Below are 23,145 nucleotides of genomic sequence, written 5' to 3'. Positions count from 1 at the left end.
ATGAACTAAGAGCATAGAAATCTATCTTCCAAATGAATACTGAGGGAATTCATGCTAGAATCCCAGTTAGATTCCTAATGGCAACACTGAAGAAAACAGTTCTTGAAAATACATAGGACAAAGTTTGGCAACCTGCTACTCTCTAGACATTTTTTTTTGGCTATAACCCTCAATTAGCAGTGCCCTTGCTGGTTGAGGCTATTGGAAATTGTAATCCCAAGCATCTGTAGTGTATCAGGAGGTTTACATCTGGTATAGGGTATTAATTTATTTATATTATTGGAGATGTTTCCATTGTTAGCTTTTGAATCCAAGAATTTTTTCCCCTGAAATGGAGGCGGGAGAAAGCATTCGCTTGAAACAACAATTTGATGTGATAGGTAGGATGGATTGATGAAAAACTGGATTTATTTTATCTCGGTGGATTAGGTGTTTACAATCTTTGGGATTAGGAAGAAAATGTATAACAATTGGAACTGGCCTAAACCATATTAGAATCCCTATAAACTGTGTCACATGCTGTGGTTTAAAAGCTCTTAAACAAACCATTGATATCTATAATTGGAACATACCTGTAATCAACGTACTTCATGTACCTGTAATCTTCATGGCAAGCCAGCAAATGGATTAGAAATCACCACTAGGTGTAAGGACTGCGGAATTTCACAAGTAGAGGTAGTCGCAGTATTTACAGTATTTTATGTACAGTAGTGGCTATATCTATATCCCATTTCTAGTTCCCCACCCCCCAAATGGCCCTGAAATAGGTCCTTCCTTTCTTCCCTTTGTGCTACTTCTGCAGCCCCCAGATTATTACTTTCTCATTTCCTTTTGTATTTCCTTCTTCACCAACTGTACCTCTGTGCTGTTGACTACTACATTTTCTTTAACCTAGCACTCATAAGGCTGTTCCAGTTTGCTGTTTCATCTGTGCAAATAGGTTGTGTTGCCTCGTGTCCACATATGCCTCTAATCTGAATCCTTCCCCTGGGTAGAAATATCAGAAATGAATTTTTCCTAACCTTTCCTCCTCTCTTCCCTCCCTCCCTCACTTCTTGCCAAAGCTAACTTTTAGTTTTGTCATGCAATACGTTGTTGATGCGTTGTTTATCTTTTTCAGTGTCTTTCACTGAAATTTTATAACATAAAAAAAAGCTGGAAACTGGGAGTTTGTGTTCTTGTGTTGTAGATGGGGCAGCTGTGCCTAAGAGAATAATTCCCCTGTGAAGTCGAAGGCTTTCATGGCCAGCATCCATAGTTTTTTTTGTGTTTTTTTTTTTTCGGGCTATGTGGCCATGTTCTAGAAGAGTTTCTTCCTGACGTTTCGCCAGCATCTGTGGCTGGAATCTTCAGAGAATAATTCCTCATCTAGTGCCATTTTCTGAGTTTCTGGCTGAAGAAAGATATAAATTGAGAACATCTTACTAGATTACAGGAGTTTTTAGCATTCAGCCTTCCCAGAAATTTTAAAGGTTTGGGACACTAGTCATACTATAGAAAAAATAGCATTTGTCCATACTTTGTGCACTACCAGTGCTTCCAGGAATAAGGTTAGCATTTCTCACAATCATAGGGAGAGAGTTCCTTGAATGCATTATAATATATATATATATATATATATATATATATATATTCCTATACATTTCTGTTTAAAAGTAGCTCTCATTGAGTTTACTCTCAGTGGATCTTAAGCACACATAAATAGATACAGGAATGCAGTTCGAGTATCTCTTTCCCTCTGGACTTCGTGCTCCAGAGCCAGTAGATTGCACAAGGTGTAAAAAGGGCAAGAGTACTGAGCTATGTGACCCTTACAGTTCCTGTGGGACTAGACAAGATTTTTGTGTTGGCATTGTTATTGTCTTCATTACCTTTGCAAATTTCAAGCAGAAACATCAGCGCATAACGTTTAATTATTAAACTTTTAAAAATTGCCTTTTTAAATGTAATTTTTCTATTACATTTTTATAATGTCTTTTGAAGTGTTACATCCACATAAAAGCTCTGACTTTTTGAAACTATAAGTTTCTTATCAGGGATATCTAAAACAATTATATAAATTTACGAATTGTTTTTAAAATGCCAATATTTGTGTTTTGTTTTTAATTTGGGAGACACTGAACCAGGTGTAGATATAAGTTTGAGAAACAAGGCCAATGATGACATAAGTTTAATTTTATGGTATATCTGTGTCATACTTCTGTCATGTATTTCACATAAATTTATTTCTAAACCTGGCTGCTGAACTGAGAACCAAAATGTTGACCCAGTAGCAGCATTCTATTCCTTTCCTGTGTGTGTGTGTGTGTACACATACAGTTGCCCTCCGTTTTCACAGGGGATCCGTTCCGGACCCCCTTCCCCCCACAAAAACGGAGGGTCGCACTTATTCAAGCCCCATAGCCTTGAATGGAGTGCACCCCCATGCGCGCACCATGGGCACGTGCGCCATTACAAATAGTGGAGGCCACCCCTTCGAGTATATTAGGAGGAGTGATATATTCTCGCTACATGATTGTTAGCCTTTTTCTTTTACTGCACACCAAAATATATCACTGTTATTCCTATGACTGTGTTCAACTGTATTTTTCCTTTTGTTTTTGCATTCTGCTCCCCTTATGATTCCCCCCCCCTTTTTCTTTTCCTAGATGCAGCTTCATTCTACATAGGTATGCTACTTCTCAGCTCTCTATTGACCCTCATTTCTGATGGGTGTTTGTGAGAGGTTTTTTTAACCAATTTTAATCCTTTCTTTAATACAGTACTTGCCTTTTTGCAAATCTAACAGTTTCCTTCTTTTGGTTTGTGTAACAACATATGATGCTTGGTCCAGCCCCTCATTTTGGCCACTGTTCATATTAATGCACATTTGTGGCTCAGTCTATATGTAAACATTGTTGAATGTGATCCCCCAACCTAAGATTTTTTGGGCTCTTTCTATTTAGCATGCTTGTTGTCAGTGGATTCCCAGTATTTTTATTCTTTATTTTTTTAGCTTAAAGATTACTCAACTTTTTATAGAAAATATTGAGTACAAATGCACAGTCTTAGGTACACAGTGAACCTGAAGTGCCACAATGCAAGATCAAGAGGTGGAAACTTACTACTCCATTTTTACTAAAAGGTTGCTATCTTGGAGATCTCTCATTCATAGGATCACCATAAGTCAAAGCTAACTAGATGAAGGTGTATATAAATGAGAGTATATATCACTGGTTATTACACATGATACTTCCTGGTGAGACCCTGCTTCACTCATGGAATGATATAATGGGTCTAGATGTAACCCTCCTTTGTTTTCTAGCTGTTTTGTCTGTGCTTAAAAAACCTTTAAAAACTGTCATCCATTCAATATATTGGGTTTCCCCCCCTAAGGGTAGTACCTTACATTTTTCCCTGTTGAAGCTCATTTTGTTAGTTTTGGCAAAGCTCTGTTCATTTAAAGTCATTTTGAATTCTGATCCTGCCCATTGGAAATAATTAGCTACCCCTCCTAATTTAGTGTCATCTGCAAATTTGATAAGCATGCCCTCTATTCCATCATCCAAGTCTTCGATAAAGATGTTGAGTAGCATTGGGCCTAGGACAGAACCTTGTGGCACCCTCACTAGACATTCTTCTCCAGCCGGAAGAGGAGTCATTGTTGAGTACCCTTTGGGTTAGCTTGATCAACCAGTTACAAATACACCTAACAGTAACATCAACTAGCCCACCTTTTACTAGCTTGATTGCAAAAATAGTATGGGAGACCTTGTCAATGGCCTTTCTGAAATCAAGATAGGGCTTTAAATTTTCACCTGCCCTACCTTTTAAAGATATAGTTTTAATAACAGGAATAATCTAACTAAGTTTGGGTTTGTATCTAACTTTAATATCTATTTTTATTCTTCTGTTGTTTTATAATTATTGCTTTTGCTGTGGCAGCTGGCTGTTTCTAATCCTCTTGCTTTATTAGCTGCTGTGGTTGCTCATTGGTTTGAAGAATGGATTGCAAATATCAGGTGATTCAGAAAGAGTGGTGCAAAAGTAACACTTTTCTTATTTGGATTTTCACCACTCTTTTTTAATCCCCCTGTATATTAAATAAATAAATAACTGAGAATAAGTAAAAATGTGCCAAAGTTTCCTTGACATTTTGTTTGTGCTTGAAAAGGTTGGACAGATTTGATATATGTAACTTGGGTGCCCAAACAAAGGAAAATTCTTCCCCATGGATGTGTGTATACTTTGTAGAGTTCTCCTTAGTGTTGAGAAGGAATTCTGGAAGCCTTTCACATGGCAATTTTGAAAGGTCCTGCAGTCTAAAGACGGCTTTAATGGACTCCAGCCCCTCATCCGATCCTCTGTGCATAAATGCTGGGGTCTGTTCTTCAAATACCAAAAAATTCAGATAGCCTTGAGGATAAAACACCTTGGCTGGGAGGGGTGGAAAAGCCATTGGCTATTCCACCTTAGGTAGCAAAATATCTTGAGCCAGGCATGCTTTTTGGTAATTTAATAGAGACAAGTAGGACCATTCAAATAAATAAGTTAGATACTTGTTGAGAAGAAAGAAAGTGATGCTTGTTTGAAGAAGCAGAGAAAGACCAAATGTTAACCAGAATAACTCATAGCTATTTTGTCTTTCCTTCTTTTATATGCAAGATAATTTGAATTATGGAAATTTCTTCAGAACGTGTTGTTGACATGGAAACTAGTTTGATCTGGGGTTTGCCTGGCAATGACCTTGCCAAATGTTGTGACTCATTTCATGAAAGTTTTAACCCAGCTGATATTGAATCATTATCATGGTAACTTCCCATTCCTCTTCACGGCTTGTCCATTTAATTCAAATGTGCATTGTTCCTTCATGCATGCTTTTGGAATGAACGAATGAGAATGAAAGCTGCCTGATTCAAGCTGAAGGTGAATGTCTCTCTTAATACAAACTTGCAGTGCCTTCCAGTGCTAGCCATATTTCTTGACTCTCAATTATACATTTTCTTTTCCTCCCTGTTTTTACTTTTCCACCGTCTGCTCATTGGGTTTGGAATTATGCCTGCTTTTTTACTGCTGTTTTTGTTTTTGTTTTTGTTTTTGTTTTTCATTCTCCTCATTGGAGGCAATGAGCCGTCCAGCGGTCGGAACTCCCCTGCCCCTTATTGGCCAGACAGCCGCCCTCTAACACCAACTTACGCTCAGGCCCCTAAACATTTCCATGTTCCAGGTAGGAGCTGGCACTGTGTGTATTGGTGTCCTGTCATAGTGTAGACTGTAGCTTTTGTAACCTTTGTCTTGTCTCCATTATTTCATGCTTTTGGTTTCTACTTATTTTAAAATGTAGAGCACATCATAAACTGCATTGAAATGCAGGGCTTAATGGTTCATTTTTGACATGAATTAGAAAACATTGGCTGTGGAGAGATTTTTAAGGCATGATTCCCCCCCCCCCCCTTAGAGAAATAGGAAGACAAGGATACCCTTGGGTTGGTGGAAGCATAATTCAGGTCTCTTGCCTACATCAGAGTAACATTATAGACTTCTCATCTGTTAGCCACAGTTTTGTCACAGTTTTTTTTTGTTGTTGAAAAAACAAGGTTCAAATTACACACAGATGTTCTTACTCAGATGTAAGTCTCACTGAACTCAGTGGGACTGCTGAGTAAAAAGTTTCAGAATTGCACTGTCGAGCATTTAGCCATTGCTTTGTCCTTCTGGAACAAGAAATGTGCTATTCTGTTTGCAGTAACATTGCTCAGACAGATAATGTATACAGTAGTGATATTCCTTGATAAACAACATTGGAAATCCATAGTCTGTGTAGACAAATGTGTGAAGAGGTTCATAAGCTTACATATTTTCGTCACACAAATTAATAGTCATCTTCACTTCATCTGCTTCATTTCCATACACTGGGGAGTAATTAACATGTTTTGTTATTTCTGTTGAAGTCTCTTGGAGTACACATTCTGTTAGCAGGAGCAAAACCTTTGTGGATAGAGCATACACATGCACATATCCTTTCACCTGTGCACACATCAATATTCACAGATTCATTACTAACCATCCACAATGTTGTCTTGGTCTTGCTTTCACATTCTCTTCTGCAAAAGTAAGAAGAATGAAAGAGAGGAACACACCCATAGCCAGATAGAAACCAGAAGCAGGCTAGCAGGCAAGCATCAGATTTTTGTTCATGTAGATGTACTGGCCTGTCTACCTCTCTTGGTCAGCATCTCTCTTTTTCTTTTGACTACCTGTTTCCCAAAAGAGGCAGTAGCAGACTTAGGGCTGCCCCTTTGAGTGCTGGATTAGGGCCGCAGAAACCACATGCTGTGACCCCGATACCACTATTTGCTGGCTCAAAAAGAGGTGGCATAATGCCACTCCTTTTTGAGATGGCAAAAGGGTGACCTTTATGTCATTGCTGCAGCTTTGCAGCACTCAGGTGGTGTGTGGTGTCTAAACACCACGCCAGTGGAACCCCGTGAAGCCAGCTCCTGTGTGGGCAGGCGGGGGCTTCTGGGCAATGTCAGTGCATATGTCATGCGCATACCATGCCCCCACATGACCCGCAAGGTGGCTTTTGGTGCCAGTCTGTACCAGCCCTAAGTATTGGAGTACAATGTTCTCCACTGTACAATGTTCATAGTATCTTTACCTTCATGGTAGCTTTACTATGTGTCTCTCTCAGAGAAAACCCTGCAAGATAAGCTTATGCTTTATATACTTTCACCCATTACATTCACTCTCACAGTCTTTTCTACTTCCCATAGGATGTAATTTCCCTAGATGCTGCTGCCAGGACAGCTAAAGGGAATATGGTCTAAAGGAGGGATGTGGATTTAAGAATATCCCACTATCCAGACAAAGAGGGCTAAGGGACACATTCAAATGATTCTTTCATTCTACTATATACTACTATATACTTTGAATAGTCAAGGAGTTTTTTGGACCTCCCCTAAGTAGTACTTCATGAAGTTCAGTTGGGTGTATAGCATGTTCTGCTTTTTCAATACTGTACTGTCTGCTGCTAATACTGCTGACAAACATTTTCTAAATTTGCCTAAGGCTAAAGCCTGCTTCTTAAAATCTATCTGCTTCTTATTCCCAATACAAACAATTGCATAAATGCACACAATTTAATTTTTGGGTGGGAAAAAATGAATAGTGCATAGATTAGTGTGTGTATTGTTAAGTCTTGCAACAGGCAAGAAGGAACGTTTTCACAAGTTTTCTTCATGCTGGGCAAGGTTATGTGAGTTTGGCAATATTGTCCAGTCATTTTTCACATTCTTGGACTTTTTCATATTTGTGAAATAAATCACTATGTTTTGAATAAGAACATGATATTTTGCACAACAAACAACATTTTTGTACAAAATACATTGTTTGAGTGAAAGAAAGAGGGAAAGGGCAAGTTTGTCTTTTTGTTGTCATAGAGAAGGAAAAATCACAGAAGTTTACAGGTTTTTTTTGATGATGCATCTTGAATATTCCTTACAACTCTCTACTCAAAGTACAAATATCTACGCTTTGTATTCTGAGACTATAATCCCAAGCACACTCACATGGAACTAGATCCCACACTGAACACAATGGCACCTACTTCTGTATATACAGAATATGCATAGGATTGAGCTGTTAAACTGATTCAGTTGCATTCACATTTTGCTCTGATAACTTGATTAATCTAGATGAGAAAGTAACTTAAACCAAATGATAGTTCATGGTTTTTATATCTTTTATTTTTACAGCACTTCAGGTATATCCTCTAATAATTTTGTTTGTGTTGTCATGTTAATTCTCAGTGGCTTGCATTTTTGTATATGAGAGGAACATGAACCTTTCTTTCATAGTGTATTGAAACACATTTTTAAAAGGAAATTGATCCTATGTAAGACATGACTAGAGAAATATTATGCTAGGGTTTGAGACTTTGAAAACAACTATATGCCATAAAATGCTTCAATAACATTCCATGCTCTTGTTGGTGTCAGAATTAGCACCAAACAAACTGGCATGATATAAAACATACTGAGGGCTCACCATAATGTTGAAGAAGATGGCTGTGCTTCAACATGGCAGATTTAAAAGAAGAGTGTACTGAAGCCTTTAATGTACATACACCTCATTGCTATGTGAAATGGCTGTAGTTCCAAGAGAAATTGAGTAGTTCTTGCCCAATTTCTCTGTTGCCATTGTGGGGCTGTGTTCTCCATCAAATTGCTCATGCCTCCAATTCTGGCAAATCTCCTTTCTTACATTTCCACGGAAGTGTTTTCCCCACTAATTACTAAAAAAATTAAGTTGAAATAGCTCATACCTTAGCTACATCACCATGTTGCCAATGATACATGCTAGAGATTTTATGTCATCTGTCTGTTGTATTTTATCCATCTGTTTTATGTCTTGTTTCCATCAGAAAATTACCTCTTTTGCGTGATACTCAAGTTAGCTTTCTGGATTCCTATGCCAAATCCTTGGTTTGGAACATTTGTTAATTTGATATTTGGCTTCTTCCCCTTCCCCAAAAAATAACTGGAGATGTCAAAATATTTATAAGCTTCTGCTTCTTATTTTTACAGATCAAGGCATGAATATTTATAGAAAACCACCTATCTACAAACAGCATGGTAAACCTTATTCTTTCTGTCTTCCAAATGGGACAATCTAATACATTGAATAGCTGCATGGTACAACTGTAGACTTACGCAGCAGCACTAAGCATTCGTTTTAAAACTTTCTAACATTAGCTTGTTATTGCCTGCTTTTTGAAGTTATTGCCATTTGAGTTTCATCTTATATTCCAAGTAGAATGTTTTCAAAAGGTGAAAATGTGATATGCCTCACTGCCTTGACTCTTATGCAAGGCTTGTAAAGTATGGGGATCTTATCATTTTTACATTATACCTGCTTGTCAGCTAGTGTACCGGTATGTCTTTTTAGCCTTTGTTTCAGTCCTTCCTTTATTTCATTTCTAAGTCAAAACAGGATAGTTATTTTTAAAGTAAAAGCCCAGTATTCCAAATTTGCTTTTTGAAAAGTTGAAGACTGTGTATCTCTTGGGAAATGTCACCACCAGTTCAGACACTGATAGTAATAATATGTTTCTTGATCAGTAGTGGAACTGTGAGTTAGTAGTGAGGCCAATAAGACTGTTCCTTAAAGAAGGCATCCAAGTATCATAAATAAAAAGGACTTCTGCACTTTGTGACAACATTTTTTTTATTAAGAGCACATGTTTTAATTTCATCCTCATGCTGTGCTCCTACCATGCTTCCACTATGCAGTCATAACGATTCACAGATACCATGGAGGCTTTTTCCTTGGACATATCACTTGCTGTATCAGAGCCTATGGACATAAGCATAATGCCCAGATGATTCTCCTATTAGTTATGCTTTCCTGTAAGTCCTGTTCATGGAATTGCATTCAGATGTGTTTCTTCTACATCTGTATGGGCGGTGTAATTGGATATACATCTGAATGGACTATACCTTGAAACCAAAGTAGAAAGGATCAAGCTCCCACCATTCTTGAAGTAATATTTTTTTGTGGATCTTGTTGATTGAATTGGGGCACATGACTTGCATTATAGCCCAGTTGCTTTGGCTGGAAACCACCAGGTTTAGCAGAGGATTTCAGGTTCTGAAGAGAACTACAGTCCTTGAGCCAGGAAGCATCTGGTTTACACTTAAACTGGAGGAACACATCTCCTTCTCCACAGTATAAAATATTCTGTCTGGGGACCTTGTGATAAAGGACACTTTCAGAAGAGTACAGGTATACCTCAGTTAATGAAGGAAATGTGTTCTTAAGTATTACGTCTTTAACACAAACTTTGGCATGGTGACAGAAATACAGTGGAAAGATAGGTTTCTATACCACAGAAAAGGTCAACATGGGTCAGCAAACTTTTTATCCAAAACTAACAACATGCACATGTCAAATGAAGCACCCAGGTCAAGTAAGCCTTCCATAAGTGATCAAAAATATTTCAACTTTCTAGACACTAGGACACTTGAAAGCTTCTTCTAAAATGGTTCAAAGTGTGTATATATATTCTTTCATCATCCTCCACCTTTCTTACAATTTCTGTTTCAGTGGCCAAACTTATAGATCTGTGCTCTTAAAATAAAACATGTGGGGGGGATGTTAAGGCTGTTCTCTCCCTCTTACCTTTCATGCGTGTTTAGTAAAGAATTCTGGAGAGAGCTGCTGCATGTGTCTGCCTGTAACAGGCAAGGTATACAACTACAATAGGATTGTCTAGAGTAAAATTCCACTTTTTCCCACCTCAAGCTTCATTGTATTATTTACTGTAAACATGCTGCTTCAACCTGACACTAAAAATCTGTGTTTTTCCAGCCCTTTCAATTCTGATACTGCTAAAAACTTTCCAGCTAGACAGTGGATGAGGACAGGGGAGCTGGATGGGCATTAAAAGATGTTGTAAAAATAAGTTTCTTTGTCAGAGGCTTTCTTAAATGAGGTATGCCTGTATCCTTGTTAGTCAAATTTCCACATCACTTAAATTCTCCCAACTGTACCCCAGGCCAGCTGGGAGTTCACACCTGTAAACTAGTCTCAGTTTCCACAGCCAGAGTAAGGATGAGGGCAGTGTGTATGACCCGATTGATCTGGAAGAGCATTACCATATTTGAAAAGAAAAGAAAAAAAAATCCACATCTTTTTCCACTATACAACCAGCAATAATCCTAATTCATGCTATTAAGGCTGCTTTGCGAGCAAGCTTCATTTCCACTTTGTCTTACTGTGCATGACTGAACTGAAGTAAAACTGATAAGAATCTTCTTTTTGTGCTGGAACAAAGCCCTGGAATGTCTGAAAAGCCACAGGAAGCACAGGTCAAATGCCTTTCTCTCCCTGCTGAGTAACCATACTTCCCAAATGCCCAGCGTAAAGTAAAAACTTCTGGGTGGAATGCATGTCTTTGTAAGAGACTTAATCTCCAGCAGCTCTCATTTTCGAAATTAAGCAACAATAGTGGAGTGTTCACTATCAGGAGAAACCTCTTCTTTTAACAGCAAAGGTATCCAGAAACAGAAATTGCAATTGTGGCTTTTCAGTTTGTACCCTTTGAAGATTGACGTGGAAACAAAAATACTGGGACAAGTGGAGTCACTGGCAAGTTTCAAAGAACAATATAAAGTAGGGTTAGGTTGCTTGAGGGCTCATACCTATCAGGGATGTAGCCAGGATTTTAGGAAGGGGGGGGGGGGGTCCAGACTAAGTGCCACCGTTATAATGGGGCTTGGGTGCGGCAGCACAGCAGCACACACCATTCATTTTTCTAATGGAAGGGGGGGGGTCCGGACCCCAAGATCCCCCCCTTGGCTACATCCCTGGACTGGTGTTAGAAATACTAATAAATAATAATAGGATTTATTTATATGCCGCACAATCACTGGGAATCTGGGCGGCTTACAACAGAGGGGATAATAGACAGTTCCCTGCCCTCAGGCTTACAATGTATTTTACCATTTTTATTTAATTTTTAACCATAACATTTAATTTTTTTCTTAACAATATTTTTATTTCTTTATGATTTTTATTGTGTCTACTCACCTCCCATTAACATGTGAATGTTTCCCCACTGACTTCATCCATTCTGATACGTAAGTATTGTTTGAAATCAAGCTTTTGTAGCCCCCTGAGCAGTGAGACAAGGTAGTCTCTCTTTTCTCCCTGAAGTTTTACAGTTTATCAAGAGCTTCTCATATATTCCTTGTGGAATGAAAGAGAGCAGCCAGAGGGTACTTTGTGAAATGCTTGTACAGCTTCCATTTAAACCCTTGCAGGAGAAATTTCTAGCTGATTTTAAACAATAGCCATTACAATTTCACAAGAGTGTATAAACTTTCCCACAGAGTCAATAAATGCACATTTGTTTCTCATTTGCTTTGCCTCAAAACATGTTATCATCACTCAGTCAGTAGCTGGGAAAATGCAAGGCTTCTCTCCCAGATAGCAGAGAAATCACTATTGTGATTTCTGCAGAGCTGATTCAGTGCCACTAGTATTATCAGATATTGCTTGCAAGAGGGCAAAATGGGACTGTGGAAGAGGGGTGAGGATGAGGGAGTGAGACAGTGTAGCTCTCCCTCCCTCCTGGAGTATGTAAACTGAACATGACAATTACATAGGGATGTCTCCGTGCATGTGTCTAGGAACTCTACAGTCAGGATTATTACACACTTGGGGATCATCAGTGTGTAAGGCACCTGCACACATACAATTGGCACTGTGGATACACCCTTTTGTAGATGGAAGCTGAATGTCCATGTGTCACATATGTTCATGCACACATATGGAGAAGAGGGATAGTCTGTTGTTGTTCCCTGCCTTAGTCCATATGGAGAGGTAGGAAATAAATGAATGAATGTTCCTCCTCCTTATTTTAATAATAAAAAATAATAAACGTTTATTATTATAAATTATAATTTATATCATAATAAATTATAGTTTATTATTGTACTAGTTTACATTTAAAGACAAAAAAATACAAGAGCCCACCCACAGCCCATGCTGTCTTGTTAACTTAAAATTTTTAATTTTTCAAGTCTTAACTTTTTAACAAGCATGTGCCGTTAACCATCATAGTTAACATGGAGTTGACTCTCTTGCACTATGTCAGAACAGCAGCATTATCCTTCCCGTTTTGTGAACATAATCTAATTCTTGATGGTTTTATTTTATCTACTTTTGTGCTGGAGAACTGCTCTTTCAATCCATTATACACAATTATTATACTTGGACCACTTTCACATAGTAGCTGTATCCATGTGCAAAAGTAAATTTCAAAGATGCCCAGTGAGTGCTTTTAACTAAAATAAAATTTAGGTAATTGTCCTCTAATTAACCCAGCTACTGATTTGTACTGATGAAAAACATATTTAATAAATTTGATCGGGAAATTAGATTACACAGCAAATTAAGGTTTTGATTATTAATAAAGTATAAATTGCACTGCAGAAATTGTGTTAGATTGTCATACAACTGGCCCCAATTCAGTATAACACTACTGAAATATTCCTATCTTCGTGCATTTTTGTAGCACATCAGTGAACCTCCCCCCCCCCTTTTTTTTTTTTTACTTAAAGGCTGATGCTTTAAAAAAAAAACTGCCAATGAATGTTTCTGCTGTTCCAGTGAGCATGCTCTCTTTCCAGCAAAGGTGCATACAGACGTAGCATTATTTGAATCACAGAGAAATCTACTCACTGTGTGCTGTTCATATAAATCTCCTCTCCCATGCACCCACTGTTCGGCTTAAAGCATTTTGGAAATTATTTTAAACTACTGCCTTTTTATTGTTCTTTTGCTTTTGCAAATAAGGCAACTGATTAGCATTTAAATCTGAGATGGAAGAAGGCCCGTTTTTTCTTGTCAAGTGTTACATTCCATTAGGGATAATCTCGTAGGGTCCACATGCCAGGCGTGGTTGAGGTTAGAGCCAGTGATGAGCGCAACCACCTCCCTCAACTTTCAGCTGCTCCCTCTCTCCACTCCCTATCTTCTCTCGCTCTTCCTAACATCCCCCCTTCCTCTCTGACTATCATATTACTTGTGCAGATATCTGAAATGATTGTATGCAAAAGATTTTTGCAATTAAGACCAGGATCTACCAAATTTATACCAAAGGCCATTGCCCATCCCTTTTTAAATGAATAAATGTAGAAAATGGATGAGAGACTGGCAAAACTCATTGTTTAAATTTCTGCTTATAGATTATTTACACTATGAAGGTAGGGGAAAGTCAGCACCAGTCCATAAGAGACTCCTAATGTATTGCTACATTTGTATGCACCTAATAAATGTGCAGTTGTAAAGAAATTCAGGATTTGAAGCAGACATTGAGACTTCAAATTTGTTCTCAAGATGTTAAGGGGTGGGTTTCATCTGTTGCTAGATCAGGACATGAGAAACTTTAAACAAACTGTTGAATGTATGAATTGTAACAGAATCTGAAGTAGAAAAGAACCATAGCATTGATGTAGCCTATAACATAGAAATTTAATTTGATAGTCTAAGTTCCCCTGATTGCCATCTAGATGCAGCTGCTCTGGCAGCCCAGAACAAGCCTTCTGATGAGATCATCAAGTCCTCCAAGTTTCCAGCAGCCCATGCTCCAGCACCCAACGAGATTCCAAAGATTGAGACAGAATACTGGCCAGGTCCTCCCTCACTTGCGGCTGTAGGTATGGAATAAGATATGCTGGCAAAACCAAACATACAACTTCCTACTGCCTATAAGTAAGTCTAGAATGATTTTAATGCTGGGTGTTGACCTTTTCTGCACCTGGTCCTTAAAAGTTGTATGGGTGCTACACTAAATATATAGTTCACAGTACTATGAAGGGGAAAGGATGCTCCTAGGAAATCCCGTACCATTTATAACCTCAAAACAGCCACTGGGATTTCAAAACTCTAAAGTCTACATTTGAAAAGATACACGCTTTCCCCCTTAGCACATATTCTTCACTTTAAATCAATTAGAGTTACTAATAGTTCAGGATTGACACAATGCTGTGTTCCCAGATGTCACATTTAAAAAGCTTTTAGCCCAAGCCCCAGATACCTTCTGGATTCAGAAAGCTTAAATTTGGATTTGAGGTAGAACTCTTTCTGAGAAGGAACATATGAGAACAGTATGGATAGATCAGTATGCATGACCTAAGACTCCTGTGATACAAGTACTGCCAGGACTTAGCAAGATATGCCTCAATTAAGAAACCAATTCCTGGTAACGTTACTGTAATACCTTGAACACTGCAATGAACTTTGACAGCAAAGATCCTGTGCAGCAAGTGAAAGCAGACTGAGGGGAGAAACAGACAACAGGTAAAGAGCTGCTTGCTGCCGCTCCTTTGCTCACCGGGTTGGGGCTGCAGCAACCACACTCCACATGCCCAACCCGGCAAAAAAGAGCAGCAGAAAGTCACTGCTTTTTGCATGGGGAAAGGGAGTCTTTGCTGCCATCACTTTTTCACAGCGTTTCTTTGGCACAATGTGTTTAAATGTTGTTCTGCTGAAATGCCATGGGTCTGTTGCATGTACATACGGACGTATGGCTTCCCGGGGGACTGGGGGCATGCTGCTGTCTGAATGCCATGCCCCCAGTCCTCCAGGAAGCTGGGGCTTTTTGACCGTCTGTTTCACCCCTGAGTCAGCCCTTGGAAAACATTTTTTAAAGAAACATATACACCTAAAGCCAGTCTGGTTTTAAGGCCGAGCGGTGCATGAAATTCTGCAGTCTTGGCTATTCACTGGAAGCTCTCTGTGGGTGGAGCCAGCCTGGTTTTAGAAAGAGATCCATAGCTAGGATGTCTTGTATAGTCACCAGCTTAGCTTCTGTGGGACATGCCAAAGGTCTTCTATTGAGAATAGCACATTTCAGGCAGGCATCCCTCCAGCCATCCCCATCCCCACACACTTTATTTTTTATGTCTGAGAACTGGTAGAGCCAAACTAGCATTAGGAACAATGAGGCAGGTAGCTCTGCCAATGAAATTTAAGAGTGGTCTCTTTAATCGTATACATTGAATTTCCACTATTGGTCACAGCTATCTTCCAGAGCTAACATCCAGCTTCTTGTTGCCTATGCTGGCCTGACTGTCTTGCCTAGTTGCTTTCCCCCAGAGTCCCTGTCTCAGTGATTAGACAGAGAAGCAGCCACAATTTTCATCAGGCAGCATTCAAAAGCATGCATCGCTCTGCACATTGCTGTTTTAATGCAGCATTTGTTGGCATAAACGTTGAGCAGCAGCTAACTGGAGTGGGAAGCAATCAGCAAAATGTTGGGGAACAGAACTTTGTCTGCCATACAACCTGTCCTGCATCTCCTAAGTTTGCCCAATGTCACCAGATTCATTTACTAGTCCAGTCAGGTTCTGCATGTGGAACAGGAAATATATCTTGCAGATGACCATCTTGTCATCATATCTTGCCCACCATATAGTTAGGATTTGTGATGGGCAATCATAGCATAAAAGACTTTTTAATGAAGGGTAAGGTAGTGAAGCATATTAAATTTACACAACTTGCCTTAAGACATTTGTGGTAGTGAAGCGTATTAAATTTACACAACTTGCCTTAAGACATTTGTTTTATCACTCATTCTGTTTCTCGTCCTTTTTAAAATCTTGTTTTAAGCCCAGTTTGTGTGTCATGTCATCTCCTTTTCCCACATGTTTATCCAGGACCTATAGGGATATTACACTCAGAGTCCAAAGGATGCCTCAGTCAGGCAGTGTGTACAAGACATTCAAAACTCGGGAGGTTGTAGGAACAGAGTTTATTTTATAGAGTATATTCAGGCAGAAATGTATAAGGAAAAGTAGTGGACCTTTTTTATCAGCTTGGAAGCAGTGGAAAGAAGGATGTACATATGTATACATTTCCCCACTAGAACTATCATCCAAACTGATCCTCTCTTCCTGAAAACATGGTTTCAAACTCGTGTTTGTAGGGACACAAATCATGTGCATTGAAAAGTGGATCAAGAAGCAAGGAGCTGGAGGGAAAAAAGCATTGGGCAGATGAGTGCATACAGTCAACTCAAAGAGTGGAGTGTGTACAGCTGCCTGCTGCTTTCATTCTGAAAAATTGAGGGGGGGAGCTTCTTTTCCTTACTAAAATAAGCCATTGATGTTTAAATCCATGTATTTACATGTTATGTCTACTCCCTCCTCATATTCATTGCTCCCTCTTCATACAGTATATGCTTTGTTTTCATCTTGTAGTATTCTTCTTTATTTTCCCATTATTTCTCTCAGTCTTCCCATTAAATTCTTCCATATCCAGTTTATACAGGTGAAATGAATCATTTATCCTGTTACAATTTATCATTTCCATTACATTCAGTGTGACTTCCTCCCAGGCAGAACTTTAAAAGTTACTTTTAAGAAGAATGATTATAACAACATGCTGAAACCATTGATAGCTGAACATGACTGGGGTGATCCTGTGAAACCCATGATATATTCATTCATCTTAAGAGTAACATTCTAAGCTGTGCTCTCAGATAAGCATGCATAGGATTGCAGCATGAAACTGGGATATAATGACATGATCATGAGCAAAATATGATTCCAAAAGCCAACACTAGTCTGTACATAAGTGTTTCCAAAGGTTTGGAAGTCCTTTATTATTGATTTAGGAATTTTGCTGTTGAAGTACAGGTACTTGCACATTTCTTGCAAGGATAGATTGTTTGCCTCTGCCTTTGCTTTGTGATCTGGAGACAGTGGAATGGGAACTGATATGATTAAAATCCCAGCCTTCCATTGCTAGTCGATGTTGCCTTGACTATGTTGAAACCTCAGGTCTCAAAGCTTTTACTAAAAGAGCCCATTTGTGAAACCATCTTGTCCCATTCTTTGCGGTATTGTAATTTATTTACATGGGCTTGGATCCAAATGGGCCTTTCTGTAAGGGGAGATCATTTCCTCAAAAAGAAAGCTGTTTTTCCCCCACTGTGCACTTGCCTTTGTGAGAAAGAAGAGAATTGAATTCCCATGCAGTGTTTCTGTTAGTAGAAATCATTGTGCCATATCTTTCACAAGCTGTAAAATTCTCATCATTTTATTTTGTGCTAAGTCCAACTTGTGCAAAGTCTTCTACTAATTCTTACACAACAATTTGAAAACGCATACCACTTCTGGAATGTCTTCCAGTGGTACATCCCTGGATTCAACCTACAGGCTGTGAGATTCACTTTTCAGCTGTGAAAAAGATAGCTCATTCATACAGTGGAATCACTAGGATAAATTTCTTCTACAAAGAATACAGTATTACAAATACAGAATGAAAAGATATATGTTCTCTGCATGTTAACAATGCAAAGAGAAGCAGCTGTAGCAAGAAGACTTGCCAACAAACGATTTTTGAAAGGTTTAGTTTCCAGCACACAAACATTTATGCATAGCTTTTCTGGTTAAATAAACCAGAAACTCCAGTTGGGAGCCACAGTATTTAAAGCATATACAGTCGGCCCTTCTTATACACAGATTTTTTATGCACGGATTCAAGCATACGCGGTTTGAAAATGTTCCAAAAAAGTATAAATTTAAAATATCAAACCTTGATTTTCCATTTTTTTTATAAGGGACACTATTTTGCTATGTCATTATATTTAATGGGAATTGAGCATACACGGATTTTGTTATATATGGGGGATCTTGGAGCCAAACCCCAGCATATAACAAGGGTCCACTTTACAAGGTAGCAGGAGTTGGGGTTCTCATGCCAGTAGGGTGGTGAATGTGCTCCAGCTTTTAAATGAGCTATCCAAGGTGCTGGATCCATTTTGGAAATAATATTCAGCTTCTTGGATAGCTTCTTTAAAGTTTGGACTAAAACCTGGAACAGATTTTTTGCCCCATTGACATGGAAACCATTACTGACCACTATTGAAATAAGCCAGTGAGAAGGATTAAAAATTGGAAAGGTGAAAAAGCTGAGCAACTAGAGATGATTATACTAGAATTACTTTGAAACAAAATTGGTGGAATGTTTATATGTTTAGCAAAGTGTTTTGGTTTTTTTATGTAATATGCACATTTTATTAAAACATGGGTGTTAGATGCAAGTCCTATTTACATTCGTGCAAGAAGCTTTCTTTGTGCTGTGGTTTTGTGGAAGCAGGTTCTGACATGCGACGCAGATCCACTGGCAGAGATGAAGATCTTGAGGAACTCCAAAGGCGTCGGCAGCTACAGGAGGAACAGCTAATGAAGGTGACTATAACTTTGACGTAACTAATCCATCTATGCCAATGTGAACACAACTCAATTTCATTTTTCTGCCTAACAAAATTATTTTTATTTCTCAAATGCAGCTCAACTCAGGTTTGGGGCAGTTGATATTAAAAGAAGAGATGGAAAAAACAAGGTCATCACTATCTGGCAGTCGTTATGACTCTTCAGTTAATTCATGTAAGCAACAATGTTGGAAAGCATATGTGGTTGGTCTGTAGGAAACAATGAGTTAGGACTGTGTCATACCTGGGAGTCAATTCCATTGGTCTCAACAGGATTTACTTGAGAATAGACACGTATGGCATTGCACTATAAACTACTTCAATAAGGCCACTGTTAATCTATTCAGCTTTCTCCAACCTGGTATTCTCCAACTGTACCATATTACAGCTCCTATCACCAAGATGGGTAGGGATGGTGACAGTAGTAGTCATACACATTTGGAGAGTCCTGGTCCATTCTCTTTGCATAAAACATGTGATGTGAATGATGCCATTATTATAAATATAAATGTTTTCTCACTAAATTGTCTACTTTCTATTGTCTGCTCTCTGACTGTTGCTCCCCAGGACATTCTCAGAATTTCTTGAGCAACAATGAAAGATTCCAGAGCCAAGGCTCTTGGCACATAATACATTACATCCCCCATTTTTGTGGGTGATACGTTCCAGGATTTTGTGTGGATATGTGAAACTGTAATAGCAAAGCCTACTGTATATACTCAGCTATAAGTTCAAAAAAAATTATGCCCAAAAATTGACCCTAGAATCCTGGGTCAACTAACATACGGGTCAGTACAGTAATACTGCTTAGAAAGGAGAACTCTGCCCTGATGTCCCACTCTCTATACCTGGCAGTGATGCCTGAAAGAACTGCCAAGGCAGAGGTGTGTGTATGTATGTGAAAGAGATGATTCCCTTCTCAATCAGATGTTAAAATCTTCCCATCCTCCTCCTCTGCATCCTCTGGATTTCTCTCATCATGGAACAACCCATTTATCTCCACTTTCCTTCCCTTTTCTTTTGAATGTTAAAATTTTCTCCTCCAGCAACAGGGAAGTGGTGTTTGTTGGCCAAGAGAAATCCAGAGAGGGAGAAGGATGGAGGGAAGTGGTGTTTTTCTTTTGTTTTCCCTTTACATCATTGGTTAGGTACACCTAAATTTTACTGTTGACTTATCCACAGTCATGCCACAATCCATGGTTTTGGCCCTAACACTGTCCTTCGACTTATACATGAACTTGACTTATAGTTGAGTATATATGGTATATTTTTGCACTTTGAGTCAGGATAAACCTCCACTCACCTGCTGTCCCTTGGGGAGGAGATTAGCCAAAGGGAACACTTACGTGTTGGGGCACAGTTTGTTATGTTGAGTGCTAGGGCCTACTGGAGGATGAAGAGCCACACAGTGAATGTCTGGGGCTCCAATGTCATGGCTTCTACCACCAGCCATATTCTTTCCTTGCATTTTCATCAGGTGAGACATAGAGGGAGGCAGGCATGCAGGCAGCACCACCACACAGCTCTTCCTTCCATCCTTCCACTTGTCTTCCTTCTGAACTTCCCAGTGGGGCTTGGTGAGCTGTGCACACCACTCTCTCTCCTCACTGGTCCCCTGGGCAGACACCTTATGCAGGAGAGAGAGAGTGTACAAGGTGCCACTCTCAGAGGATAGCCTGGATCTCACATTGACAGCCCACACACTGCATGCAGAGTGCCATTGAGGGTGACAAGGAAAAAAGGGGATGCCGTTCTCACCTTTTGTCACCAGCCACTTTTGCACAGCCATTTGGCCAACAACATTTGTCTTAGCTGTGTCCAGCTTGCCACCACTGCCTCCACCTCTTCCAGTGCATGCTTCTCTGTTGCTTGGGCTCTCTCAGCCAAGATCCTTGAAGGAGCTGCCACTTTCTGCTTTATGCAGTAACCAGCCAGCCAACAGCATCTGCCTTGGCTGCACTTCCTCCCCTGATTCACGCTTCTCAACCTCTTCCTCCGGGTTTCTGTAGAGAGTCCTAGGCTGCAGAGAAATACAAACTGCAAGAGGAAGAGAAGGTCAGCTGGGCACAGCCAAGGCAGACATTGCAAAGTGGGGGCGGTGGAAAAGCATAAACCAGAGGAAGCAGCGGTATACCAGGTGCAGCCAAGAGAGATGCTGCTGGCCAGCCAGCTGTGGCACAAAGCGAATGGAACAGTCTGCCCTCATCACCCTCGAGAGGACCCTACATGTGGCAGATGGAATGTCTATGTGAGATCCGGGGTAACCTATTTAAGTGACAGCTCCTGTGTAAGGTGAGTGCCAGGGACCCAAAAGGATGAAGAGGGGTGCACATAGAGCCTCGTTGGGAGAGGGGCTGGAAACAGCTGGAATGCTGTTTCCCTCTCTCCCTACCTTGCCCAAGGAAAAGATCAGGAAGGATCTTAGGCAGGAACAGCAACCATGCATCATTGGTAAGTGAAACCACGGGTCCTGGTCCCATGGATATAGGGGGTTGTGCTATATTCCGATGTGAAAATTCCCAAGAAGCCTCTGGACTTCAGGGGAAGCAAGATTATTCTATTTATAACAACACTGATTAATGGGATTAGAAGTGTCAAACTTTTCTGTTCAGTTTATAGATAATCAGGAACATGTACAGTGTGCCCACATTATACGCGGGTGTGCCTTACACGGACTCCAGCATACGCTGGAAGCCCGCTCCGTAAGAAGCCTCGGCACATCTGGAAGGGGTAATGGTGTGCACGCCGCCGCATGCACAAGCCCCATTATCTTCAATGGGGCTTGAGCATACACAGAATTCCCTTTATGCGGGGGGGGGGGGCGGCAAAACGTATCCCCCACATAAGGGAAGGGCCACTGTATTAGAATATCTCATATTCCCAATTTCTAGATAAACATGGTTCAGGTTAGATAAAAAATATGCAAAGGGATCTTGTAGCACCTTTGAGACTTAAGTGTATAGAAGAGGTTCTACCATGAGCTTTTGTTGACTTGGTATACTTCCTCAGATGCATGGAGTGAAATGATGCCCAGGAAGGGCTTTTAAAATTAGACTGTATGAATACCTATGGAAATGCATTTTATTTCACCCTGTGTATTTGAGCACCAAGTCTATGAAAGCTTATGCTACAAATTATTCTATACAATTAGATTCAAAGGTGCTGCAAGATCGCTTTGCATACTGATATTCCAGAGTCCAGACTAACACAGCTATGTCTCTGAAGGCTGGATAAAAAGATCTCATATATTTGAGGAAACTATGTTGGATGAAATCTTAGTTGTTCATGGTATATGTGTCTGCACACACATATTTGTTCACATACACAGAAATATGCAGTCAGTTTTAGTTCTTTGTAGGCCTCTTCTACAGTATTTGAATCTTATATATTCACTTTTTGAAATGCATGCATGGCATGATTTTAGTGCTAGCATGTTCCAATATTATATTGTGTTCTGCAATGAATTCATGAGTGGAATGTAAATTTCTATCATTTGGATAACCAATACACGTTAAATCTTATGATTTATGTGTTCTTGGGAGAAGGTTGTTACAAGGATGTTGTTTATTATTGATTATATTAATTCCTCTTTTTGTTTAATTTTGTCTTATTATTTAAAATATAAGAATATCAAATCAATTAGAATAATGATTAATCAGAGTTTTGAATTTGATGATTAATTCAAACTACATTCTGCAGTGTAGATGTATCAGATTTTAAAAAACTACAAGGCTTAAATTAGGGGAAAAATACTGAGTAGCACATTTTATCAGGAACATATTTATGAGATTATTGCTCCCATATGTATTAAGTGACATATAAAATGTGGATCACTGTTGGGTCACAGCAATATTGGTGTTCCTGAAAAACCAGCAGACTAAGTCATGAAATCCTGATTAAAAAGTGCCATACACCTTGTTGATATTTATGTTTCTCATAGCCTTTTAGCCTTTCCCACATTGGGAGAGGAAGTCAGTCTCAGGGAGCAGGGCAGCACATTCCGAAGTGGTGGATCATAGCAAATTAATGGGTGACTTACCGGGCAGGTCTTTTTGGACAAACTGCAATGCATTCCAGAGAAGAAGCAGAGTTATAATTACTATTTATTTATAAAATAATAACAGCTGTAATAGTTGTGTGTGTGTGTGTTTCCTTATAATTAGAGTGTGTGTCCTTGATGCAGACACCTAAGTTGTATGTTGGGTTGTGTATACACGTGCCTCTGCACACACAGAGCTTATTGCCATAACAGTAACAGAGCTATCAAACTATAAAATATTAAAGAAAATTCTCAACAGGTTTTGATCCCATCCATGCCATATCACCTAGTTGCTTAAAAGCATGAATTCATTTGTTGCAAGGCACTACTTTATTTTATT

The 23,145-nt window shown here is 39.3% G+C and overlaps 1 protein-coding gene across 26 annotated transcripts in view; it reads left to right on the top strand.

Annotated features, from left to right (window-relative positions):
- Window positions 1-23,145, top strand: part of ABLIM1 (actin binding LIM protein 1) — a 295,489-nt gene that overhangs the window by 254,764 nt on the left and 17,580 nt on the right. For 12 of the 26 annotated variants that reach the window (XR_016280053.1, XM_089509974.1, XM_089509970.1 and 9 more), the window contains 6 exons: window positions 2,649-2,669; window positions 5,102-5,206; window positions 8,568-8,615; window positions 14,058-14,204; window positions 18,652-18,743; window positions 18,845-18,941. Coding sequence is in view for 25 of the 26 variants with exons in the window: in XM_089509974.1 (XP_089366100.1) it covers window positions 2,649-2,669; window positions 5,102-5,206; window positions 8,568-8,615; window positions 14,058-14,204; window positions 18,652-18,743; window positions 18,845-18,941 (510 nt within the window). In the remaining variant the exon portion in view is untranslated. The remainder of the gene's footprint in view (window positions 1-2,648; window positions 2,670-5,101; window positions 5,207-8,567; window positions 8,616-14,057; window positions 14,205-18,651; window positions 18,744-18,844; window positions 18,942-23,145) is intronic. The other 14 variants (XM_089509978.1, XM_089509956.1, XM_089509977.1 and 11 more) reach the window with 10 other exon arrangements.

Source organism: Sceloporus occidentalis, unplaced genomic scaffold (genome assembly GCF_023333645.1).
Source record: "Sceloporus occidentalis isolate IW3139 unplaced genomic scaffold, rSceOcc1.0.p SCAF_2, whole genome shotgun sequence".
NCBI classification, from domain to species: Eukaryota; Metazoa; Chordata; class Lepidosauria; order Squamata; family Phrynosomatidae; genus Sceloporus; species Sceloporus occidentalis.
Note: the sequence above shows the minus strand (reverse complement) of the source record. Positions and strands in the feature narration are given on the sequence as shown.